Below are 18040 nucleotides of genomic sequence, written 5' to 3'. Positions count from 1 at the left end.
CTCTCAACTACGGGAAAAAAAAGTACAAATATAGATACTTCAGTCAATCATACTTTGACCACCTCACTGCTGCTACCAGCTTTCAAACAGCTGAAACGCTTGCCTGTTTCAGATGATTTGCTTATTCTTCTATGCTTGCTACAAAATGCTTGTTTACACTCAAAATAAATGGCGCTAAAATCAAATAAGGTGTTGTATGGACATCAGTTGCGTTTATCAAGGAAATTAATCTGTACCCCTTTCCAAAACCCTTTGAAGTTTAAATTCGTGTGCAGATGCACAACAGGATTTCTACCAAGAAAAAACAGTAACATGTTAATACTTGTCTTTCAATCAGATTTCATCATCAGGGTATATATTTGCATGGATAAATCAGATCCTCTCACACCACAATTTAATGTAGATCTCATTAAAAAGATATTTTAGAACCACGGATTTTTCAGAAAACATAACTTCCTTTTTTTTTTATGCTTTGTTCACCGTGTTCTACACCCTTTGGTACTTGCACAACACAAACACTTGGGGAAAATTAATTAGCAACTAAAACTGAGACGTGAATTGGTACAAGTACAGTGAACTACTCCATGGACACACCCAGTCATACATAAACTTAAGATTGTTTTAATATAACCAGGGTTTAACTGCAGTAAACTAAGATCATCTAACTTGTGAATAGGGTGATTTACAGTGTTAATAATCCTTGCACTTCCAGTTGCTCCACTTTGGTTTTCCCAGTATCTAGGTAGACAGATCTGTAGTTTGAGTTCTATTGTATGGGCAAATTATTGCAACTACTTATCTCCCCCTACTGACAGTTTTTGAAAATGTATCAAACTAGTAAGTTTTTATACTGGTGTGATCACTGTCCCCTTAGCAATATTACACAGATCCGTAATCTGGGAATCTGTAAAAATAACTAGTGGTATATGCTGACATTTTTAACTTGTCCATATTAGTATCCTTCATTTGCTTTGAAATTCAGTGCAGAAATTCCAGTAAGTTTAAAGGCTTACGTCTTTCTTTTAGGTTTGTTTCCTTTGCTCTTTCGTTTTCCAGTACTGATCTCCAATAGCACTGTTCTCTTGTATTGTGAAAGAAATCTAAATGCAGTTGTTAAGAAAGATTCTACAAATTCAGGCATTATGCATTAGTACTATTGACCGTGTCAAAGCACTACTGAAGTATTGCTGAGTATATCAAAGCAACTAAAGGCACGTAGTAAAGACTTCACATTCCTCAGTATTTGTACAATCCAGATATTCAACCATAACACGTTTAATTGTATGACAAAATACAATATTCCTGGCTAAAAGAGCTGCATATAAAGCAGCTCTATTCAGGGCTGTTTTCTTACGCATAAAAATGTATCAGCAAACATTCTGGGGAAGACATTTCCAAGAGGATTCTATTGGTCGAACATGGAGGTTTTTTTAGACTTTTTCTAGTTACAACAACAGTGCAAGATTCACACTATTTCACCTAGATAAGTCTCTTTTTTGGCTGCCAACCAAAGGACACAGATACCTTAAATGACTGTTTTCTGATCCCTGTCACCTTTCCTGTTACACCCTGCGTAACACCATCCACAGCCACCTATCCTCAGCGGAACTAATTCAGGTTAATGGGAAGGCCAGTGACCTGTTAACTGTGAATGAGAGATCATTTCTGCCTCTCACATTAACCTGTTAGTAAAGGCAGGCTGAATATTCCCATGCATAATGCGGCACACAGAGCTGCAGCGCATAGTAATACTCATTAATTAACACAGAAACGGTATTTGTTACAGCACGCTCGCTCACGGTGGCTAACTAGCATCAGCCATGTGAATGATCCCTCATGGCACAGTGGAGCTTTCTGCTATCCTGGAAGACAAAAATACACATGGAAAAAGGGATAATTCTATCCAAAAAACAATCAGATCAAACTGTCCTCACTTCAAAACCATGATAAAATTTATCTAACATTTGAAAGTTTATGAAATCAATGGCCTATCTGAGGTTTGTTTGCAGAGCAATTATTCGTTTGCAGTGTTAATCTTTAGCACACACTGCATCATGATAGCAAATCAGAATAGAAAATTACAGACTGAGTCAATAAAGAACAACTACTTTCCTCACCCCATAGCAGTAAATATTGCCAGTGCTGAAGTCCTTACAGCTGAGGGCAGCCCCTGGAATGTTGCTCAATGTTCCCTCTCAGAAGGGCCTTGAATGCCTAAGAGCAAGTAAGAACTCAGCTCTGGGAGAGAAATGTAAGTAAATACTGTAATACTAGTGACTACTCCAAGGCATCCGGGATAGATGATGTCTGCAAGCTTTTTTTTCACAGAGGATTCCATATTCTTCAGGGGAAAAAAAGGATTTATGTAACAAGATGGACATATCCACCTCCAAAAATTAATGAGGGAAAAGATCCAGAAGTTGTTTATTTTTCCTCCCTCCTCAGAAACGGTTTTAAAAAAAGTGATGACGCAAAAGACAATTTGGCTTTAAATGGGCTGAATTCTCTTGATCTCTAGATGAGAAGGATTCTGTGTTTGGCTAAGTTATTCCTTTTATTTTCCTATAGTCTGGAGAATTACCTGTGCTATTGCTTTAAGCAGAATGCCCTAGGTCTAGATGATGCCCATTGAGGTTGGCATGTACGGATCCAGGCTCTGGGATAAATGTTTCGTCTGTTAAGTAGCATTGCACTGAAAAGTCCTTTGTTCTTTTTGTGATAGTTAAGCTAAAATCCTTTACAACGAAGAGCAAGTTAGCATAAAGAATTAAGTGATTAGATGGCTTTAAACACAAATTCTGGACCTCAGCTGACTTAAACAGAAAACAAAATTAATATAAAACAAAACCACTTTCTTCTGTCCTACCTTGCTATGAAAAAAACATATTTAACAGCTTTTCTCGTTTAAAAGTGCCCTTATTCCATGATCAGGGTGGAACAGACCTACCTGGGGGCTTGACTAGCTTTTAGTGATTTAAGTTCTATCATTATGTCAAAGATCCTTCCATTGGTCTTACTCAAGTTGAAATAAAAAGCCCTTGATCATCAGCCAGACATGATGCAGCTGCTGCAATACTGTGACATTAGTGAGCAACTTTGATTCAGAATCTGTATAGTTTTAAGTACAATAAAATATTTATGGATTTATCCTAGTCCAAAGCAGAAATTCATGCTCATTAGTGCAATCAATGTAAAATCATATTATGACTCTGGGTACAGATTGTACTGTGTGATTTACCAGCCATCAGTTGTTGAATTGCTAAGAGACTTCATATTCAAACTGATCAAGCCAAATCTAAGTTCACTTCACTTCTTCAGCAGTTTCCCATCATCATTCCATTTTTTTTTTCTTGCAAGATTCCTTGCACATACCTCTAACTCATTTAGAATGAAAGAATCTGGTCCATCATTACCACTAGCTATGGAGCAAGCAACAAAACAGCCAAACAAAAGCTGTCACTATGAAATGGGTTAGAGAGAGCAACTCAGTGTCTGAATCCATTTTGTTGTTGAAATTCAAGTAACTTCAGTAAAATGACACAAAGCATTAACCTGTCTACCCATTCTCTGCTCTTCTAAGAATTGTGATCAAGTGCTTGGCACAGGTTTATTGCTTTTTGCCAGTTCAGGTTAGGAACTGCTCTTCAGCCAATTTTTACAGCAAAACAGCTGCTACCTGAAAACACCGAGTAGTAGAATATAATAGCTGGTGCTAAAAACTCATCCTCACTGTAGTTACTTGATGTCCTCCCGACTGAGGAAAATTTTCCACTGTTACTCCATTACATCTTCCTTGTATCAGTAACTGTGGGAGCAAACTGCCCCTGCATCTCAAATCTCATATGGAAAGCAGAATAGTCCACCATGTCAATTTTATTAGTTCTGTTCTTCAGAGACCAAGATGGCACAAGGCTCCTTCAATTTAAACATGATGAAATTGGACACATTCCGGACCCCTCAAGCCTTTCACTCTCTCCTACTCAGAGATAATTACTCCATTCAACTGTTGGGTTTTTTTTTTTTCTTTTTTTACTATAAAAGCCCTATTCTTCCTCTGTGCTTCCTCAGAAGCAGTATCAAGTTCCTGCGAAAAGCAAACAAAACAAAGTCTATCAGTATCCATACCAACAAACGCTGTAGCTAGTGTGAAAACTGGACCCATTTGGTTTTGCTGTCTATGGTTATTCTAGTGAAAAGTAATTCTTGACACAGTATTAGTTTCAATGGTAAATATTTCAGACTTCTCACAGAAAACAATTGCTAATTATTTTTGTAGAAAACAGCTTCACACTCACAACTTGAAAGGAGAGTCTAAATTAATTAAATAAACTATTCATGCTGAACATAAAAGTGTTCATAGAAATAGTTACGCTTAGAACAAACTGAAGATGTCTTTCCATTGATTCAGCCACTCAGCAAGGAATAATTTAAACCTCTTTCTCTTCCCCATATCCAAATAAATGGCAATAAGGCCAGTCTCTCCCATCCACAACACTATCCATAGCCATATTTTATTCAATGAATATAAACTTACGTAGGTGTTTGAAATATAAAGGGACGAGTGAAGGAAATAAACTATTCATCCTTTAGAAACCTTTATATCTGGATAACTTACTTGCTTTTAGAAAGAACTGACAGGTTATAAGAAAAACCCGAAATGCTGACCTGCAGTGCTGCCTAGCTTCATGCCAATAAGGCATTATCTTCCAACTCTACCTTGTGAGTTGGAGAGACACAGAAAATCAATTTGGAAAGCAGAAGGCTTGAGCTTGTAGAATTCCATTTGCCGTCAGTAAGAAACTCTTACCTTACGTATGATGATACCTAGAGATTTCAGGGAGAAAGGTTCAAAGCAAATAAAATAAATTTTAACATTTTATTGATAAACAGCAGAAAATGTAGCTTTAGTTTATCATACTCCTGGGTGTAATTATCAATTTGTACAGATGCAAATACATTTTTGCATGTTTTCAACATAATAGCCGCTGTTCTGAAAATTACTCAGGCATACGGTGTCACAGTCATGGGCATCACCCTGAGAAAGATTGAGGATACAGAGCAGTGTGGTGGGAGCAGTAGAGGAATCTGAGGACTGTAAATCCAGCTACAGCCACAGAGTAAATTGTCAGTGGCTATTTTGTGCTGAGCCATCTGTTGCCTTGACTACACTGCCAGCAACAGCTTAGAGATAGCTGCAGTGTGTCTATACAAGCTACACAAAACGGTAACTTCTACGCTCTTTGAAAAGAACAGGATCTGACTTAGGCATTGCAGATGGCCTTTTAATACATCTTTCTTCCCAGGAACAAGTTTTGTCATCCGGGAACACACGATGCCTTTTGACCTGTAAAACCAGAGGCTCAATAACTTCTGTTCCATATCCTGGTGGGCACATCCTGTAGTATTTTTCTTCAAATGTTTTTCCTATCTCTATACCACACATAGCTTATCAGAGTCCGTGAATTGTGTTGTTCATATTCTCCATTAGCCATCTACGTTATCAGTGCCTTTCTCTAGAGCAGACAGTGATCTAAAACAGGTTATATACGTATATAATTATTATTAGTTGAGAGGTGGTCTTGTAACAGGATGAATTACAGATCTGTAGATGATGATCTGAAGTGCTGCTCCACAGACTGCTTTCCATCTTCTAGAACTTTGGAAATGCGCTGTAAAAAAGAGGGACAGAGAGCCAGATGTTAAAATGACTACTGTATTGGATTCAGTTATATATATATTAATTGCTAACTTGTAGCCTTAAGCTGTGTCCAGAGAAAAAAAAAAGACATTGACCAAATCCTGGATATTTTGAATTAATTTCTCTGTCCTGCAAAACCATAAACCTGTATAACCTGCCCACTCGATTCCACGCATGCTGTAGAAGCATTATACAAATGGATTTTTAGCTTTATTCAGTCCTTTTTCAGACTTGTAAAATAGGACATTTTGTCCTCCTTATTTTATACGCTATTTAGGCTTAAATATGAGTGGATGAGATCATGCTGAAAAGCTGTTACTCCTGGGTCTGAAAAGAACAAGTATACGATGAACTGAATATAAGTGAAATCTACAGATTTCAAATTACTAAGTTATTCTTGTTCCTACCGGAAAAAATATGATTATGAACAAATCTAAATGTAGATTTTCCTAAATGTTGCCCTATGGTCCCTGAAGGCACTAACCACATTTTTTTTAAGACTGCAGAAACTAATGGATGAAAATTAAACCTATTCACCAGATAAAATAATAATTAAAAAAAAATGTTAAAACCAACTTTTGCTTTGAAAGATCAGCAAAAAGTTGACATGTAAAATATTACAAGTGTCACAGACCGCTTATGCAGCATGCATTATCAATAGCTACCAGCATCTGCACTACATGTCACCCTACCACTACCCAAAAAAATAGGAAAACTTAAAAACTTTTGAATCTCAGTAACTGCACTGAATATATATTTTTTTGCTTTCAAACACTACATTAAATTAAATAATTTTAATTTTGTGAAATTTCCACAGAAACTGGTGAAAGGTTTCCTACTTTAAAGGAAGGCGACTTGCTTTAAGCAACATTAATGACTGCAGTGTAAGCCAATTTCTGCTTTCAAATAAGCATCTCTGACATCAGAAACTGACTTCCACTGTGCATATTTTGCCATTTTGCCATATATATTTTGCTTGCCTTACTCTGATGCTAGTGGTAACTGCCCCATGTAATTAAGTCGAACAAAAAATAATTGCTTTCCTCTTGCTAATAAATATCACATAAAGTAAAGCAGAGAAAATCAGTAGGCCAAATGAGACCTCCTGTGGTACAGACACAGAACTGCACCTCTGAGCCTGCCTTTTAATCACACACAAAGATGTACATGCATACTCCAGGAAGCACAGTCAGAGGCAAATTTCTGCTTCCCCGTAGAGCTTGCACTCCTTTCTCTGACAAGAGTGGGGCAGAGGGGGAAGCCAAAAAAAAAAAAAAGGAAGACTTGGACTTATGATCTTATGGTATTTTAAATTACTTCATTTTCAGAGCACAGAATTTTTAAAGAGATAACACTTTATTTTTTTTTCCCTACAAACAGACAGAACTTACCATTGTTCTAAATAACTGGTTCACTTTCTTTTTTTTGAAGGTTTTCTTGTCACCATCTGAGGTGGAAGGAAACACTGGTTGACTCAACCTACGTGATGCAGTTGTTTCATCAGCTGCCACGGCGCTGACGGACAGAGTTAATCCTTAGAATAGAAACATCAGTTGCACAAAACCAATCCAAACAAGGAGAGTCAGAGTCTAAGATAACACAGTATTCAAAATAATGAGCTACTGCAATTACTAGAAATAAATGAAACATTTCTAATCTAACTATATCCTTAGAATAGAAAAAAAAAAAAAGTAAAAATTTCCTCACTTGTTAATGGAGAGGCACTAAACTTCATTATATTGAAACTGGATAAGTGAGAGAAAACTGGTCAAAGAAGAAAGAACAGATAAATAAATACATGAAAAAGAAGTGGGCCACGACTATCTGTTGTGTTTTGTTAAATGTCAGTTACAGGCATCTGGAAAGATGGGGATATGAGAGGGATAGATGGAGTGCAGGCTAAGAAATGGGATGGGATCTAGGAGAAGCGGGGGTAAAGAGTACCGATAGAGGGCACATTTTCTCTGTACACTCTGGCCTAGAAATGAGTTCCACCTTCAGTTACACTTTCCCCTTCCCGATCATGCAACTGTCAGGCTTTCTAGTGGGCAGTTACGTTATCTTGTTTCCCCTTCCTCTTGCTGTGTGGGAGGCTTATGAGATTCCTCCCTACCGTCAAAAGCAGAAGCAGAAACCCTTCTATGGGGCGAACTTGGCAGCAGATATTCGTCCGCCAAAGCAAAGTACAGAGCATTTCTTCCTGTTTCAAATGCTGCCTTCAGCTGTGAGGGCAGAGTGCAGAAGCCCTTGCTTCTGCAAGTGAGATCCTACCAAGCAAGGAAGATGAATAAACCTTGCCTCTTTCAAGGCAGGGGAAAGGCCACACTATACAAGGAAGCAAAATTCAGGGCTCCAGAAGTAAAACTTTTACGAATTTGCATGTTAGCACTAGGCAGCACTGTTATCAAGCAGTAGTAGCAGTCCAGCCTCACATGCACAACACACGCTTAAACTGTAGAGCCACACAGAGAGAGCTACCTGCTCTGCTTCGAGGAAATTCCTCATTGCTATATCTTCTTAACATAGCAATCAATAAATGCAGAACTCTCATCTTACTGTAGGAAGCCTACCTGTGATAGTTGGCATAGAACGACTGACAGAACTCATCTGCTTGAGGACAGATGTCTTCTGAGGTGCCACCACATGATCTGAGAGGTTGGTGTCACTCATGAACTCGTATTTCCTTGACAACTGTTTAATAAAAAAAAAAAAAAAGGTGCTGTTAATGATGAACTGAGATATGAGCAACAAATATCTAAGCAAAATAGTATTTTGCAAAAAGGATAAAATAAAATAATTAATAAACAAGCTATCATGCCTAAACCCAAGTTCTTTACGGTATTGTTTGCTGAATAAAGTAACTAGAAGCAGTAGAATTGGATCCACGTATAATATTACACACTAGCTAAAAACCTGTAGTGATTTTGCAGATGATTTATAGTTAGATAAATATTTCTCACTCCAAACAGAAAAAAAACATTAGTTCAAAAAAGCTAGCTAGATGAGATTCTGTAATCTGGAACCGTAAGATGGTATTCCTACCATATCTTTGGAATAATACCATCAGCCATCTCTGACTGTGCTCTGCAAAGTAAAACTAAGTTTTCAAAACATTTTTCCCTATTGCATTAACATAGCCAGCTGGCTGCTGCAAGGCCTGTCACTATTTTACTGAAGAAAAAGAAAATCCTGTAATTCAATACCTAGTGAGATTCCCATAGTTAGGTCTATGTGTTATCTAATCTAATCAATAGACAAAGGTGTTGCTTCTTTTTGTAAATTAATGCTTCTCAGAGCATGACTGTGCTTTATATCTCTTTTGTATGAGGACACGTAGCATAACACAATAATAATCCTCCTTAAGTTTCTCCGTGTTTCCCAGAAGAATCTTAGCTTTCTATTGAATTTGCTTTGCCTTTGATGATTCCTCCAAAAATCTTTGATCAAATGATTTATGGTCTCTCCATGTAATTCAACAATCTGTTACTGCCTGACATTTTAATTTAGATAGGGCTTGTGTATCAAAAGGACATCTTTCAGATTATTTTTTTTAATATTTCTTTTTATACTAAAAGAAGAAAAACTCTTGAGAATTAAACTACCAAAAAAAAAAAAAGCACAATGTAAGTTATATAAGTCATTCTAAAGATCTAGCAGTGCAATAAAAACACTCAGATGATCTACGGAGCGAGATATGCCAGCGCTTCCAAACTTCAGTCTGGCACCATTTAAGGAACACTTTTTTCAATCTTGCAATCTCCTAACAGCTGCATGTTCCATAACAGGGTACAAAATGTACAGGGCTCATCACTTTTGAAATAGCCCTGCCTGCAAGGAGCTGCTGTGAAATGTCAGCACACTCAATTGTCTCTCCGCAGGAAGGCTAGCTGAACCCTCCCAATATAGTACTCCATTTTAAGCTAACCAGGCATCAGAAATTGCAACTTCAGGGCAATATTATCTGTCATCATAAGCAAGCAGAGATGTTCTGATGTTTCCATTGATTTGTTTCCTCCTCAGCATCTTGCAGGTTTAATTCATGGTAGGGCAGATCGTCTCTGCATCCTGCATATTTCCCTTTACGACAGCTAGAGTTCTGTGTGATACCTTTTTCTTTTCCTAAGCAAAGGAGTAATGTCCTCTTTTTCATGGATTGTAAAATGCTACTCTAAATCAGTAACATACACATTTGATGTCAGAGACAGGAATATCGGGTGCTGTCTTCTCATCAGCAAACACCACGCTGCTTCTTTTTGTTCTTTTTTTGGACCTTCTCATCTTTACTTCAGGGTGAGGATTAATTTGCAGAGCAGTCTCCTCTGATTCTGCTTTTACTGGCTTTGGTAGCACTACATCCAGATCAAAGCTGCAGGAGCAAAAGAAAAAAGTACAAGTTGCCGAGTTATATTTTAAAAGGCACTGGTGTTCTGATGTCATTTCCCCATGAAATATAAATGCAGGTCATCCTCTCTTTTGACCTTCCATGTAGCCTTGCAAACTGCTGGCAAAAAGTATGTGATGTGCTTCAGTTGGCAACTGTAGATACAAGTAAGATGCCTTCAGGAGGTATGCCATCATCTTAAAATGTTGCAAAGAATGTAAAATAGTAACATGAGTGCAAATCCCTTTTTAAAGATTTGTGCGTCAGCTAAAGCAAACAGAGTTAGAGCTCATACGGCAATTGGTGATGATGGTGCTGAAAGCAAGACATGCTATTTTGGTTGTTGAAAACAGCGGAACAGAGCGTTATTATTTATTGTTTTAAATGCATCCTCCTATTTATTTCACTATATTGGACAACAATGCACATACCCAGTGATAAAAAAAAAAATCTCCCTCCTCTCTTCCTCTGACTATTACAGTTTAAAAATTGGGCTATCTTTAATTAAAAAAAAAAAAAAAACCAAAAAAAACCCCAGACATTAAATTTAGTTCCTGCTCTGCTGATGCATCTAGCCTACTGAACATAGGGCTGAACTTATTTTACAACATAAAAATGATAAAACAAGTAGTATGGTGAATTTGTTGACCCGTGCTCCCTAGTAACAAACTAGCATCATAAGAATAAAAATAGGTGCATGATTCAGCTGCTTAAGTGTACTTGTCTGGTTCCATAGGGGTTGTCCTGCTTTATTACAGAGATGGGGCTGGCAGATATGACACTAATCATGTTTGTGTGCTACACCCTTCTTGAGCAGAAGCTTCAAGGGCAGGAAAACCAGCCTGGGGCACCTCACAACATGTGATACTACATATCTTTGTTAGACAACTCAAAAAATTTAAGTAAGTAGCATTAAACAATGGACTGGCAGTCAAACATGCACAAATAGAGGAGTATCTTAAGAAGAAACACTTCCAAGTTAGGGTCGTACACCTTTGGACTTTTTACTTTTAAAAAGTGAACTACTCAAAGGGGAGATCAGATGTTTAAAAAAAAAAAAAATCACAATCAAACACTGCTCAGCAAGATCAGTTTTATGTGTACCTTGTTTGGGAAGAAGTTCTATGTGCCCAAATGATAATTTATAAAGAGATCAAAACAAGGTGTAGATGAAAAAGCTAATCAATACACCTATAACTGTTCTCTCAAACTTCAAAGTCTTTATGTTTCCCAGTGCTGCAGTTAAAGCATATTAGGCAAAGCATTTTACATTACTACAGGCTTTACTAAAACGTTCCATCTCCTTACTTCTAGTTTGTAAAGGCTGTCCTCTTCCTCTCCAATTTTTACAAGCTAAAGGATGCTAATTAAGTTACAAGCGGTATAAAGAGAAACTTGCAAAAACTCCAGATCTTTGTATTTTTTTTGAAATGTCATTTAAATGTTAAAATACTTGTTTCCAGAAAATGAAATGCCACTTTGGTTTTAGTGAGAGTTGAGTATATTTTGTCTGTTAAGGTTGAAATACTGTAGCTTACAGCCTGGAGGAGGTGATAGCTACAGTTAAAAATAATTTTGGCATAGTCTGAACATACTGATAGTGGTCTTTATCCCTGAATGTTTGGGGTTTTTGTAATTTTTTAGTTTCATCCCATGTAACTGGTTAAAAGTGAGGACTGAAAGAAAATTTGTATTGTATTCATAACCAACCTTTCTGAAGCAATTTTGTTTGGAGTACTGCAGTCTGAATTCATGGAAGTCAGTGAAATAACTGATAACTGACGATAGGATCTCAGCATTGATCTTGGCCGTCCTACTCTCTTGTCATCAAAATCTGGCTACGGGATGGAAGAGAGAAACACGTTCTATCAAACAACTTTGTGTGAACCTCATTTCATCGCTTTTCACTAGGTCTTGAAAATAGCACAGATATTTTTACATAATTAAATTTGAAAAAAGAAATTATGAGAAATAGCGTCTGCTGATCTTATTTTGTACAGACCAGGGGCAGGCCATTAAAGTACTTGCTTGGGTAAATGGACATAGTTAGTTCTTGATCCAAGACACTAATCATGCTCTGTCTTCAATACAATAGCTTCTGACATCTCTGTACATTAATATAGCTTTTTAAAATGATATGTTTGCCAATATTGGACAAAATTAGTATTTCCCTAACAGCCAGACAGGAAGAACAGGAGGATTCTCCAGGTCTCCATGTATCCATATTGCACAAAGCCATATATGCTGCATCATCTCCCTCTGCACAGCTTGAAGTTGGTATGTTTTGCGGCGGAAGGAGAAAAAGGAAATTACACTCACAATCTTCTTGAAGAAGATTTAGCTATCATAATGGAAATATTCAGCTTAATGATCATTGTTATTTAGGCTTTTCAGGCTGGTACAAAATTGACTGAAACAATCTGACTTACTTCCAAATGCTTTCCTGTTACTTGGTATTAAGGTAGGGACAAGGATCACATTTCTTAGCTAATTCTAGAACTGTTTCTTCAGGGGCAGCTTCAGGAATCTACAATTCTAGAGTGCAGATTGCTCTTCTTTCTTTTTCTGTTCAAGTAGTTCCTGGGACGAGCTAGCACCTCCCCCAAATTAGCTCATCACACATTGTCCTGACATGAGGCAGGTTTTTGAGAATTTCCTAGTGCGTGCATACCATAAACTACTTTTCCAGCCTACTTAAATTTCTGTCCTATAAACAGGATAGGAACAACATCTAAAAACATTTCAGATTAAAGCACAGGGCTTTTTCCTGATTATCTAGAAAATATTAAAAATTTATGCATAATATAATATGCCAAATTCCCAGATACTTTCCTTCCGATGTAATTTCTCACTAAGACTCTGATGCCTAGCAGAAGACTTGGAAACATTTGTAGTTTGAATAATTATTTTCAAGTGTTTTGCAGAGTTCACGTGCAATGAGTTTACATGATGCTTATCCTTTGAATGGCCAGAATCTTGTCATAAAGACACTATAGCTGCATAACTTATTTTATTTTAATAAAAAAGCACAGGCCAGCCACCAGAGTGTCAAACATGGTAAAATGGCAGCAGCGCCATTCAAAAAGTACATTCTCTGCTCTTGCAAAAATGTAAACAGGTTGCTTTAAGAGCTGATCTGCAAGAGCGCTGAAGGGTTCAAGCATTAGGCAAGATTGCTAATTGTGCATTACAGCCTCCTCATTATTGCAGGGATAGTAGCATGGCACTGAAAATAAGAATAATATACTGAAATAAATATATAGAATTTTCATTATATAGGTGTGTAACACAGCACAATATCCAAAATTTAGGTTATAAAATTTGCTACTTTTTCCTCTGTAACAGAAAAATAAATCCTCTTATGAAATCATCAATGCTGAAAGCAACAACATAAGATGATTTCCAAAGCAACTGGTGTTTAATCACAAAAAACAGCCAACATCATTCGTGCTAGCCTGCAGAAGTTCAGATGATAGACCATTTTATTCAAGAGTTGTCTGGAGAGTCTGTGTTTACAAGTTGTCCTTCAATTCCTACGCATTTCAGCTTGGTCTCAACTAATATTTATAGTGTTACACACAGAATAGGTTTTATTTCACAATACAGCTGGAACTGGCTAGCACAGGGAGATACCAATTGCAAATCAAAGCTCCAAACCACTACGAAAAATGATAAAGAGGAGAAACATGAGAATTTGCTTTTACTTCCTTAATAAGGCGTAAAAGAATTGCAACTTTAATAAACATTATTAAATACTCCAAATCTTCCAGAATAAAGAATATTTGATACGTCCGAGAGCTGAATCAACCCTTTGACTATAAAACTCAGATCTTACTACCTTCATATCATGAGAAAAGCCACAAGCAACAGAAGTTTAGTATGCGTTTTCATTTAGAAGAACATGATGTGTATTAAATAAAGAGAAAGTGCAGGAGAGGTTAAAAGGAGAGCAATACCAATTCTCTGGTTCCATATTGTTTTTCCACTTTAACTTTTAAATGCTTGAAACATTCCTCCATACGGTCATGGAAAGGACGAAGATTATCAGAAACTCTTCTTTCATGAATTTTAATTCCAGCCCCAAGGAAAGGTATCTTGAAGAGGGAAAAAAAGAAAGAAAAAAGAATATTAAACTGGGTCTGACAACCCCTCTAACTCCATTTAAAGCATGTGGTAAGTCAGCTCCAAAACTCTTACTGTGACTGGCAGAGAGACTTGTCAGTTGATCTCAGCTTTTAGCAGCTAGTACAAGATGGAAACAGCTATTGAAAAATGAGCTTGTTCAGCAAATTTTTGAAAAATGTTGACTGCCTCACAATGACTGTTTTCTACGCATTTTAATGTTAATCCATTCTGAGATTAAACACACCATGTGAGATTTTAAAAAATTCTACTACTAGTAGACTACTAATCCACCTGCTTATGAAGGTGCTTGCCATAGGTTACAAGAAAGAAGGCAGGGATAAAATAATATTCAAGTCGATTCCAGGCAGGTGGTTTCCAACTCTTCTCTTTCAAACAGAGGAACTGGGAAGGGTTTAAAATCGATCTACTGGGGTTTAATCATGTGATCACTTTGACAATTGCCACAGCAATTTAATATGTTAATGCCTGGCTACTGAAGGTGACCTCTTCCTCTATCCTCGATTTTACTCTGCAGACTTTCTCTGTACTCCCCACATCTCAAGCAAAACTCAGTAAGATAATGTTTCTATACACAAATAAAGAACTCAAGCCATGAACAGAGTCAGCTTGCACTAACCAGGCTGATTTTGCTCAATTTTAGCCCTGTGCTTTTCTTTTTTGCTGCTCATCCTGTAGGCTGGGGTCAGTGACAAGTAACCAAAGGGGTTAGGATCTCTGGTTCTTCATACTAGGGTTGAAAAAAGGTACCTAACAATAGTTTTTAAAACCTAGGAGGCGGATAAGTGTAGATATATACTCCCTTAAAGGAGAACACCTGATAAAAAGGTTAGAAAAATGTTTATCAGTTCACTAAATATCCCTCCACTTGACTTTCTTAAAAAAAATATATATATATATATTGTTCTCCTTTGTTAGAAGGAATGGTTTTACAAAAAAATAGAACAAAAAAAAAACCCCAACAAGAAATCTCATAAAGAAGCAAATGTGATAGTAATACCTTTCTAATCCCTCTTCCCTACAATGTTTTCCCTTGCTATTATATTGCTGCTATAATCTTTCCTATTATATTAGTGTAATAATATCCAGTGAAAAGTAAACAAAACAAATCTTATCTTCAAAGATAATGGACTGCAACTTTGACATGCTGTTTAATTAATAATAAACGTATTCACAAAGGGAATCTTTCTAGTGCTTCTCTTCAAAATGTAAGGACATTTCATTATTCTTCAGTCTTTGAATACAGTGATTTATGAGATTTGTGCAAGATACTTCTAGCTACCCTTCTGCCAGTCACCTTTTCTAACTGCTTCACCATTGACTTTTAGCTATTTTGCATTAATGTTTGGGGTTGTTTTGTAAAATTCACTTAGAATCCACACATTCTTTTTGTGTTCTGACCCTATAAATATTATTAATATTGCATACATCTGTCCCCTCATTGAGCTGATCATATTTTATGTTCAATTGCAATGTAACTTTTAAAAACATGGTATTGAAGCCCATCTATTACAGACAGAGCTGTTTATGCTCTTTAGAGGGATTTACAGGGATAGATATAAACCACCAATTCATTTCCTAATGCCAGATGGTATCACAGTCAATTGATACTGCTACGTCCACTCAGCACTTCCGATGGTCAGAAAGCAACAACATACAGAGCCTGTGGTGGGCAACGATACAAGAGAAAGCTGTAAAGGTCAGTGACTCAAACTAATAACCAAACTGAGATCAATCAAAATGAAACGAAGAAACTTCAAAAACATTAAGAAAATAGTACAAAAGAATATATCTATTAAAACTATTTGGAAGATTCATTACAAGACTGAGAGAGGAATAAATGGTTAATTCTTGCTGTTTCTCATCTCCAAAACAGAATCATAGAACGGTTTGGGTTGGAAGGGACCTTTAAAGGCCATCCAGTCCAACCCCCTGCAAGGAGCAGGGACATCTCCAACCAGGTCAGGTTGCTCAGAGCCCCGTCCAACCTGGCCTTGAATGTTTCCAGGGATGGGGCATCCACCACCTCTCTGGGCAACCTGGGCCAGTGTTCCACCACCCTCAGTGTAAAAAATTTCTTCCTCATATGTAGTGTAAATCTACCTCTTTTAATCTAAAACTGTTACCCCTTGTCCTACCACTACAGGCCCTGCTAAAAAGTCTGTCCCCCATCTTTCCTATAGGCCCCCTTTATGTACTGAAAGACCACAACAAGGTCTCCCCAGAGCCTCCTCTTCTCCAGGCCGAACAACCCCAACTCTCTCAGCCTGGCCTCACAGGAGAGGTGCTCCAGCCCTCTGATCATCTTTGTGGCCCATTTCTTTTTCCCCTTCGTGTGCCACTCGGGAGGGGAAGGAGGTAGAGATCATTGAACTGAAGTTAAGCCTGGGAAGAGGGAGGGGTGGGGGGAAGTTGTTTGTGTTCTCTTCCTCATTATCCTGCTTTGGTTTCATTAATAATAATAAATAGTTTTCCCCAAGTCGAGCCTGTTTTGCCTGTAACAGTAACTTGGATGATGTCTCCCTGTCCTTATCTCAAACCTGAACCTTTTTGTTTCATTATCTCTCGCCCATTCTCTTGGAAGGTTAGGAGAGTGGGTTAGAGCCTGTATAGGTTGGTCTCAAGCAGGGCTAAACTATGACACCGTAGCACACAAGGAGACACATGGCTAATTCCCCTGATTCTGCTAACGTTTCATCTAACTCTTAATGGACACTATCATGAGGATACTCCTCAGGAAAGACAATGTGATTTTTGTAATTAAGCCACTTCTCCAGTTTAGGCACAGACTTCAAAAAAATCTGAAGGACAGGAACACTTAGGTTCCCAAGAATGTTTTATCAATCAATGCCACATCAGAGGGTAAGGAATTATCGCTATGCTGTTTCATCAGTGATCTTAGTGTGTTACTAATGGAACACATGCTTCCTGTTAAGACACATTAAAATTGAAGGAGTTTAAGTCCTTTTTCCTGCTGAAGGGAATCTATTAATATCTAAATAGCATAACAAATAGATAGTCTTTTTACAACTATACATACTCTGAAACAGAAGGTTTAGTCTAAGAAATAATATTTTACTATGAGTCCCTTTTAAAAAAAATACTACGAATTAATCACAGAACTAGGCAGGAAGTTTGTAACAAGAATCTTCTCATTCTTCTACCCCTCCTTGCTTTGGGGAAGAGTAAAGACAAACAAACAAACAAACCAACCACAAAAAAACCCAAACCAAACCAAAACAACAACCGTGGTAAAAATGACACAATCATCTACAACACTATGCTTTCCTGCTAGAAAGAGACAGAAAAAAGAAATAGTTGATGAAGCCTCAGATGACAGCTGTCAGTAAGAAGTTACCTGCCAAGCAATTAGATCTTTGAGTCTATTCAGCTTTTCTTGATCTTCTGGATGGTGTCTGATATAGTCTTCTGTAAAGAAAGCCTTAGACAAAAAAAAAAAAATAATTCATCATTTAAATAGGTAAAGAAATCAGTGATTACTCCCATTGAGTCCAGCTGGTCACTATAATTTTGGGCATCAAATAAGAGAGATCTATGCATGCTCCTTAATCAGACGCTGCTAGTGATAATTCCTTATTATATCAGTTGAGACCTGATGTGCTTTTTTGTAATAGGTATTCAGTCTTTATCCAACACTTCTGAGTTTGAGACTGTTATTATGAAACCAAATAATTGTTTGTTTTAAGCTTGCACTGAAACTAAAAAGGCACAAACTTGGAGTATCAGGATTTACATTGATAAACGATCATTTTATTCAGTACCCTACTTACCAACATTAGCCAGTGTTACACAATAAA

At 37.2% G+C, this 18040-nt stretch overlaps 1 protein-coding gene across 1 annotated transcript in view; it reads right to left on the bottom strand.

The window, feature by feature from the left end:
• Positions 1-4862: 4862 nt before the first annotated feature.
• DOCK2 (dedicator of cytokinesis 2) overlaps positions 4863-18040 on the bottom strand; it is a 184647-nt gene continuing 171469 nt past the window's right edge. Inside the window, exons 46-52 of the mRNA XM_086758735.1 lie at positions 17581-17664; positions 14036-14173; positions 11790-11917; positions 9884-10064; positions 8269-8389; positions 7090-7232; positions 4863-5669 (exon numbers count right to left, since the gene is read on the bottom strand). Coding sequence (XP_086614861.1) covers positions 5595-5669; positions 7090-7232; positions 8269-8389; positions 9884-10064; positions 11790-11917; positions 14036-14173; positions 17581-17664 — 870 coding nt within the window. The 3' untranslated portion in view covers positions 4863-5594. The remainder of the gene's footprint in view (positions 5670-7089; positions 7233-8268; positions 8390-9883; positions 10065-11789; positions 11918-14035; positions 14174-17580; positions 17665-18040) is intronic.

This window comes from Chlamydotis macqueenii, chromosome 14 (genome assembly GCF_036417535.1).
Source record: "Chlamydotis macqueenii isolate bChlMac1 chromosome 14, bChlMac1.mat, whole genome shotgun sequence".
Classification (NCBI taxonomy): domain Eukaryota; kingdom Metazoa; phylum Chordata; class Aves; order Otidiformes; family Otididae; genus Chlamydotis; species Chlamydotis macqueenii.
This window is presented reverse-complemented; position numbering and strand designations above follow the sequence as displayed.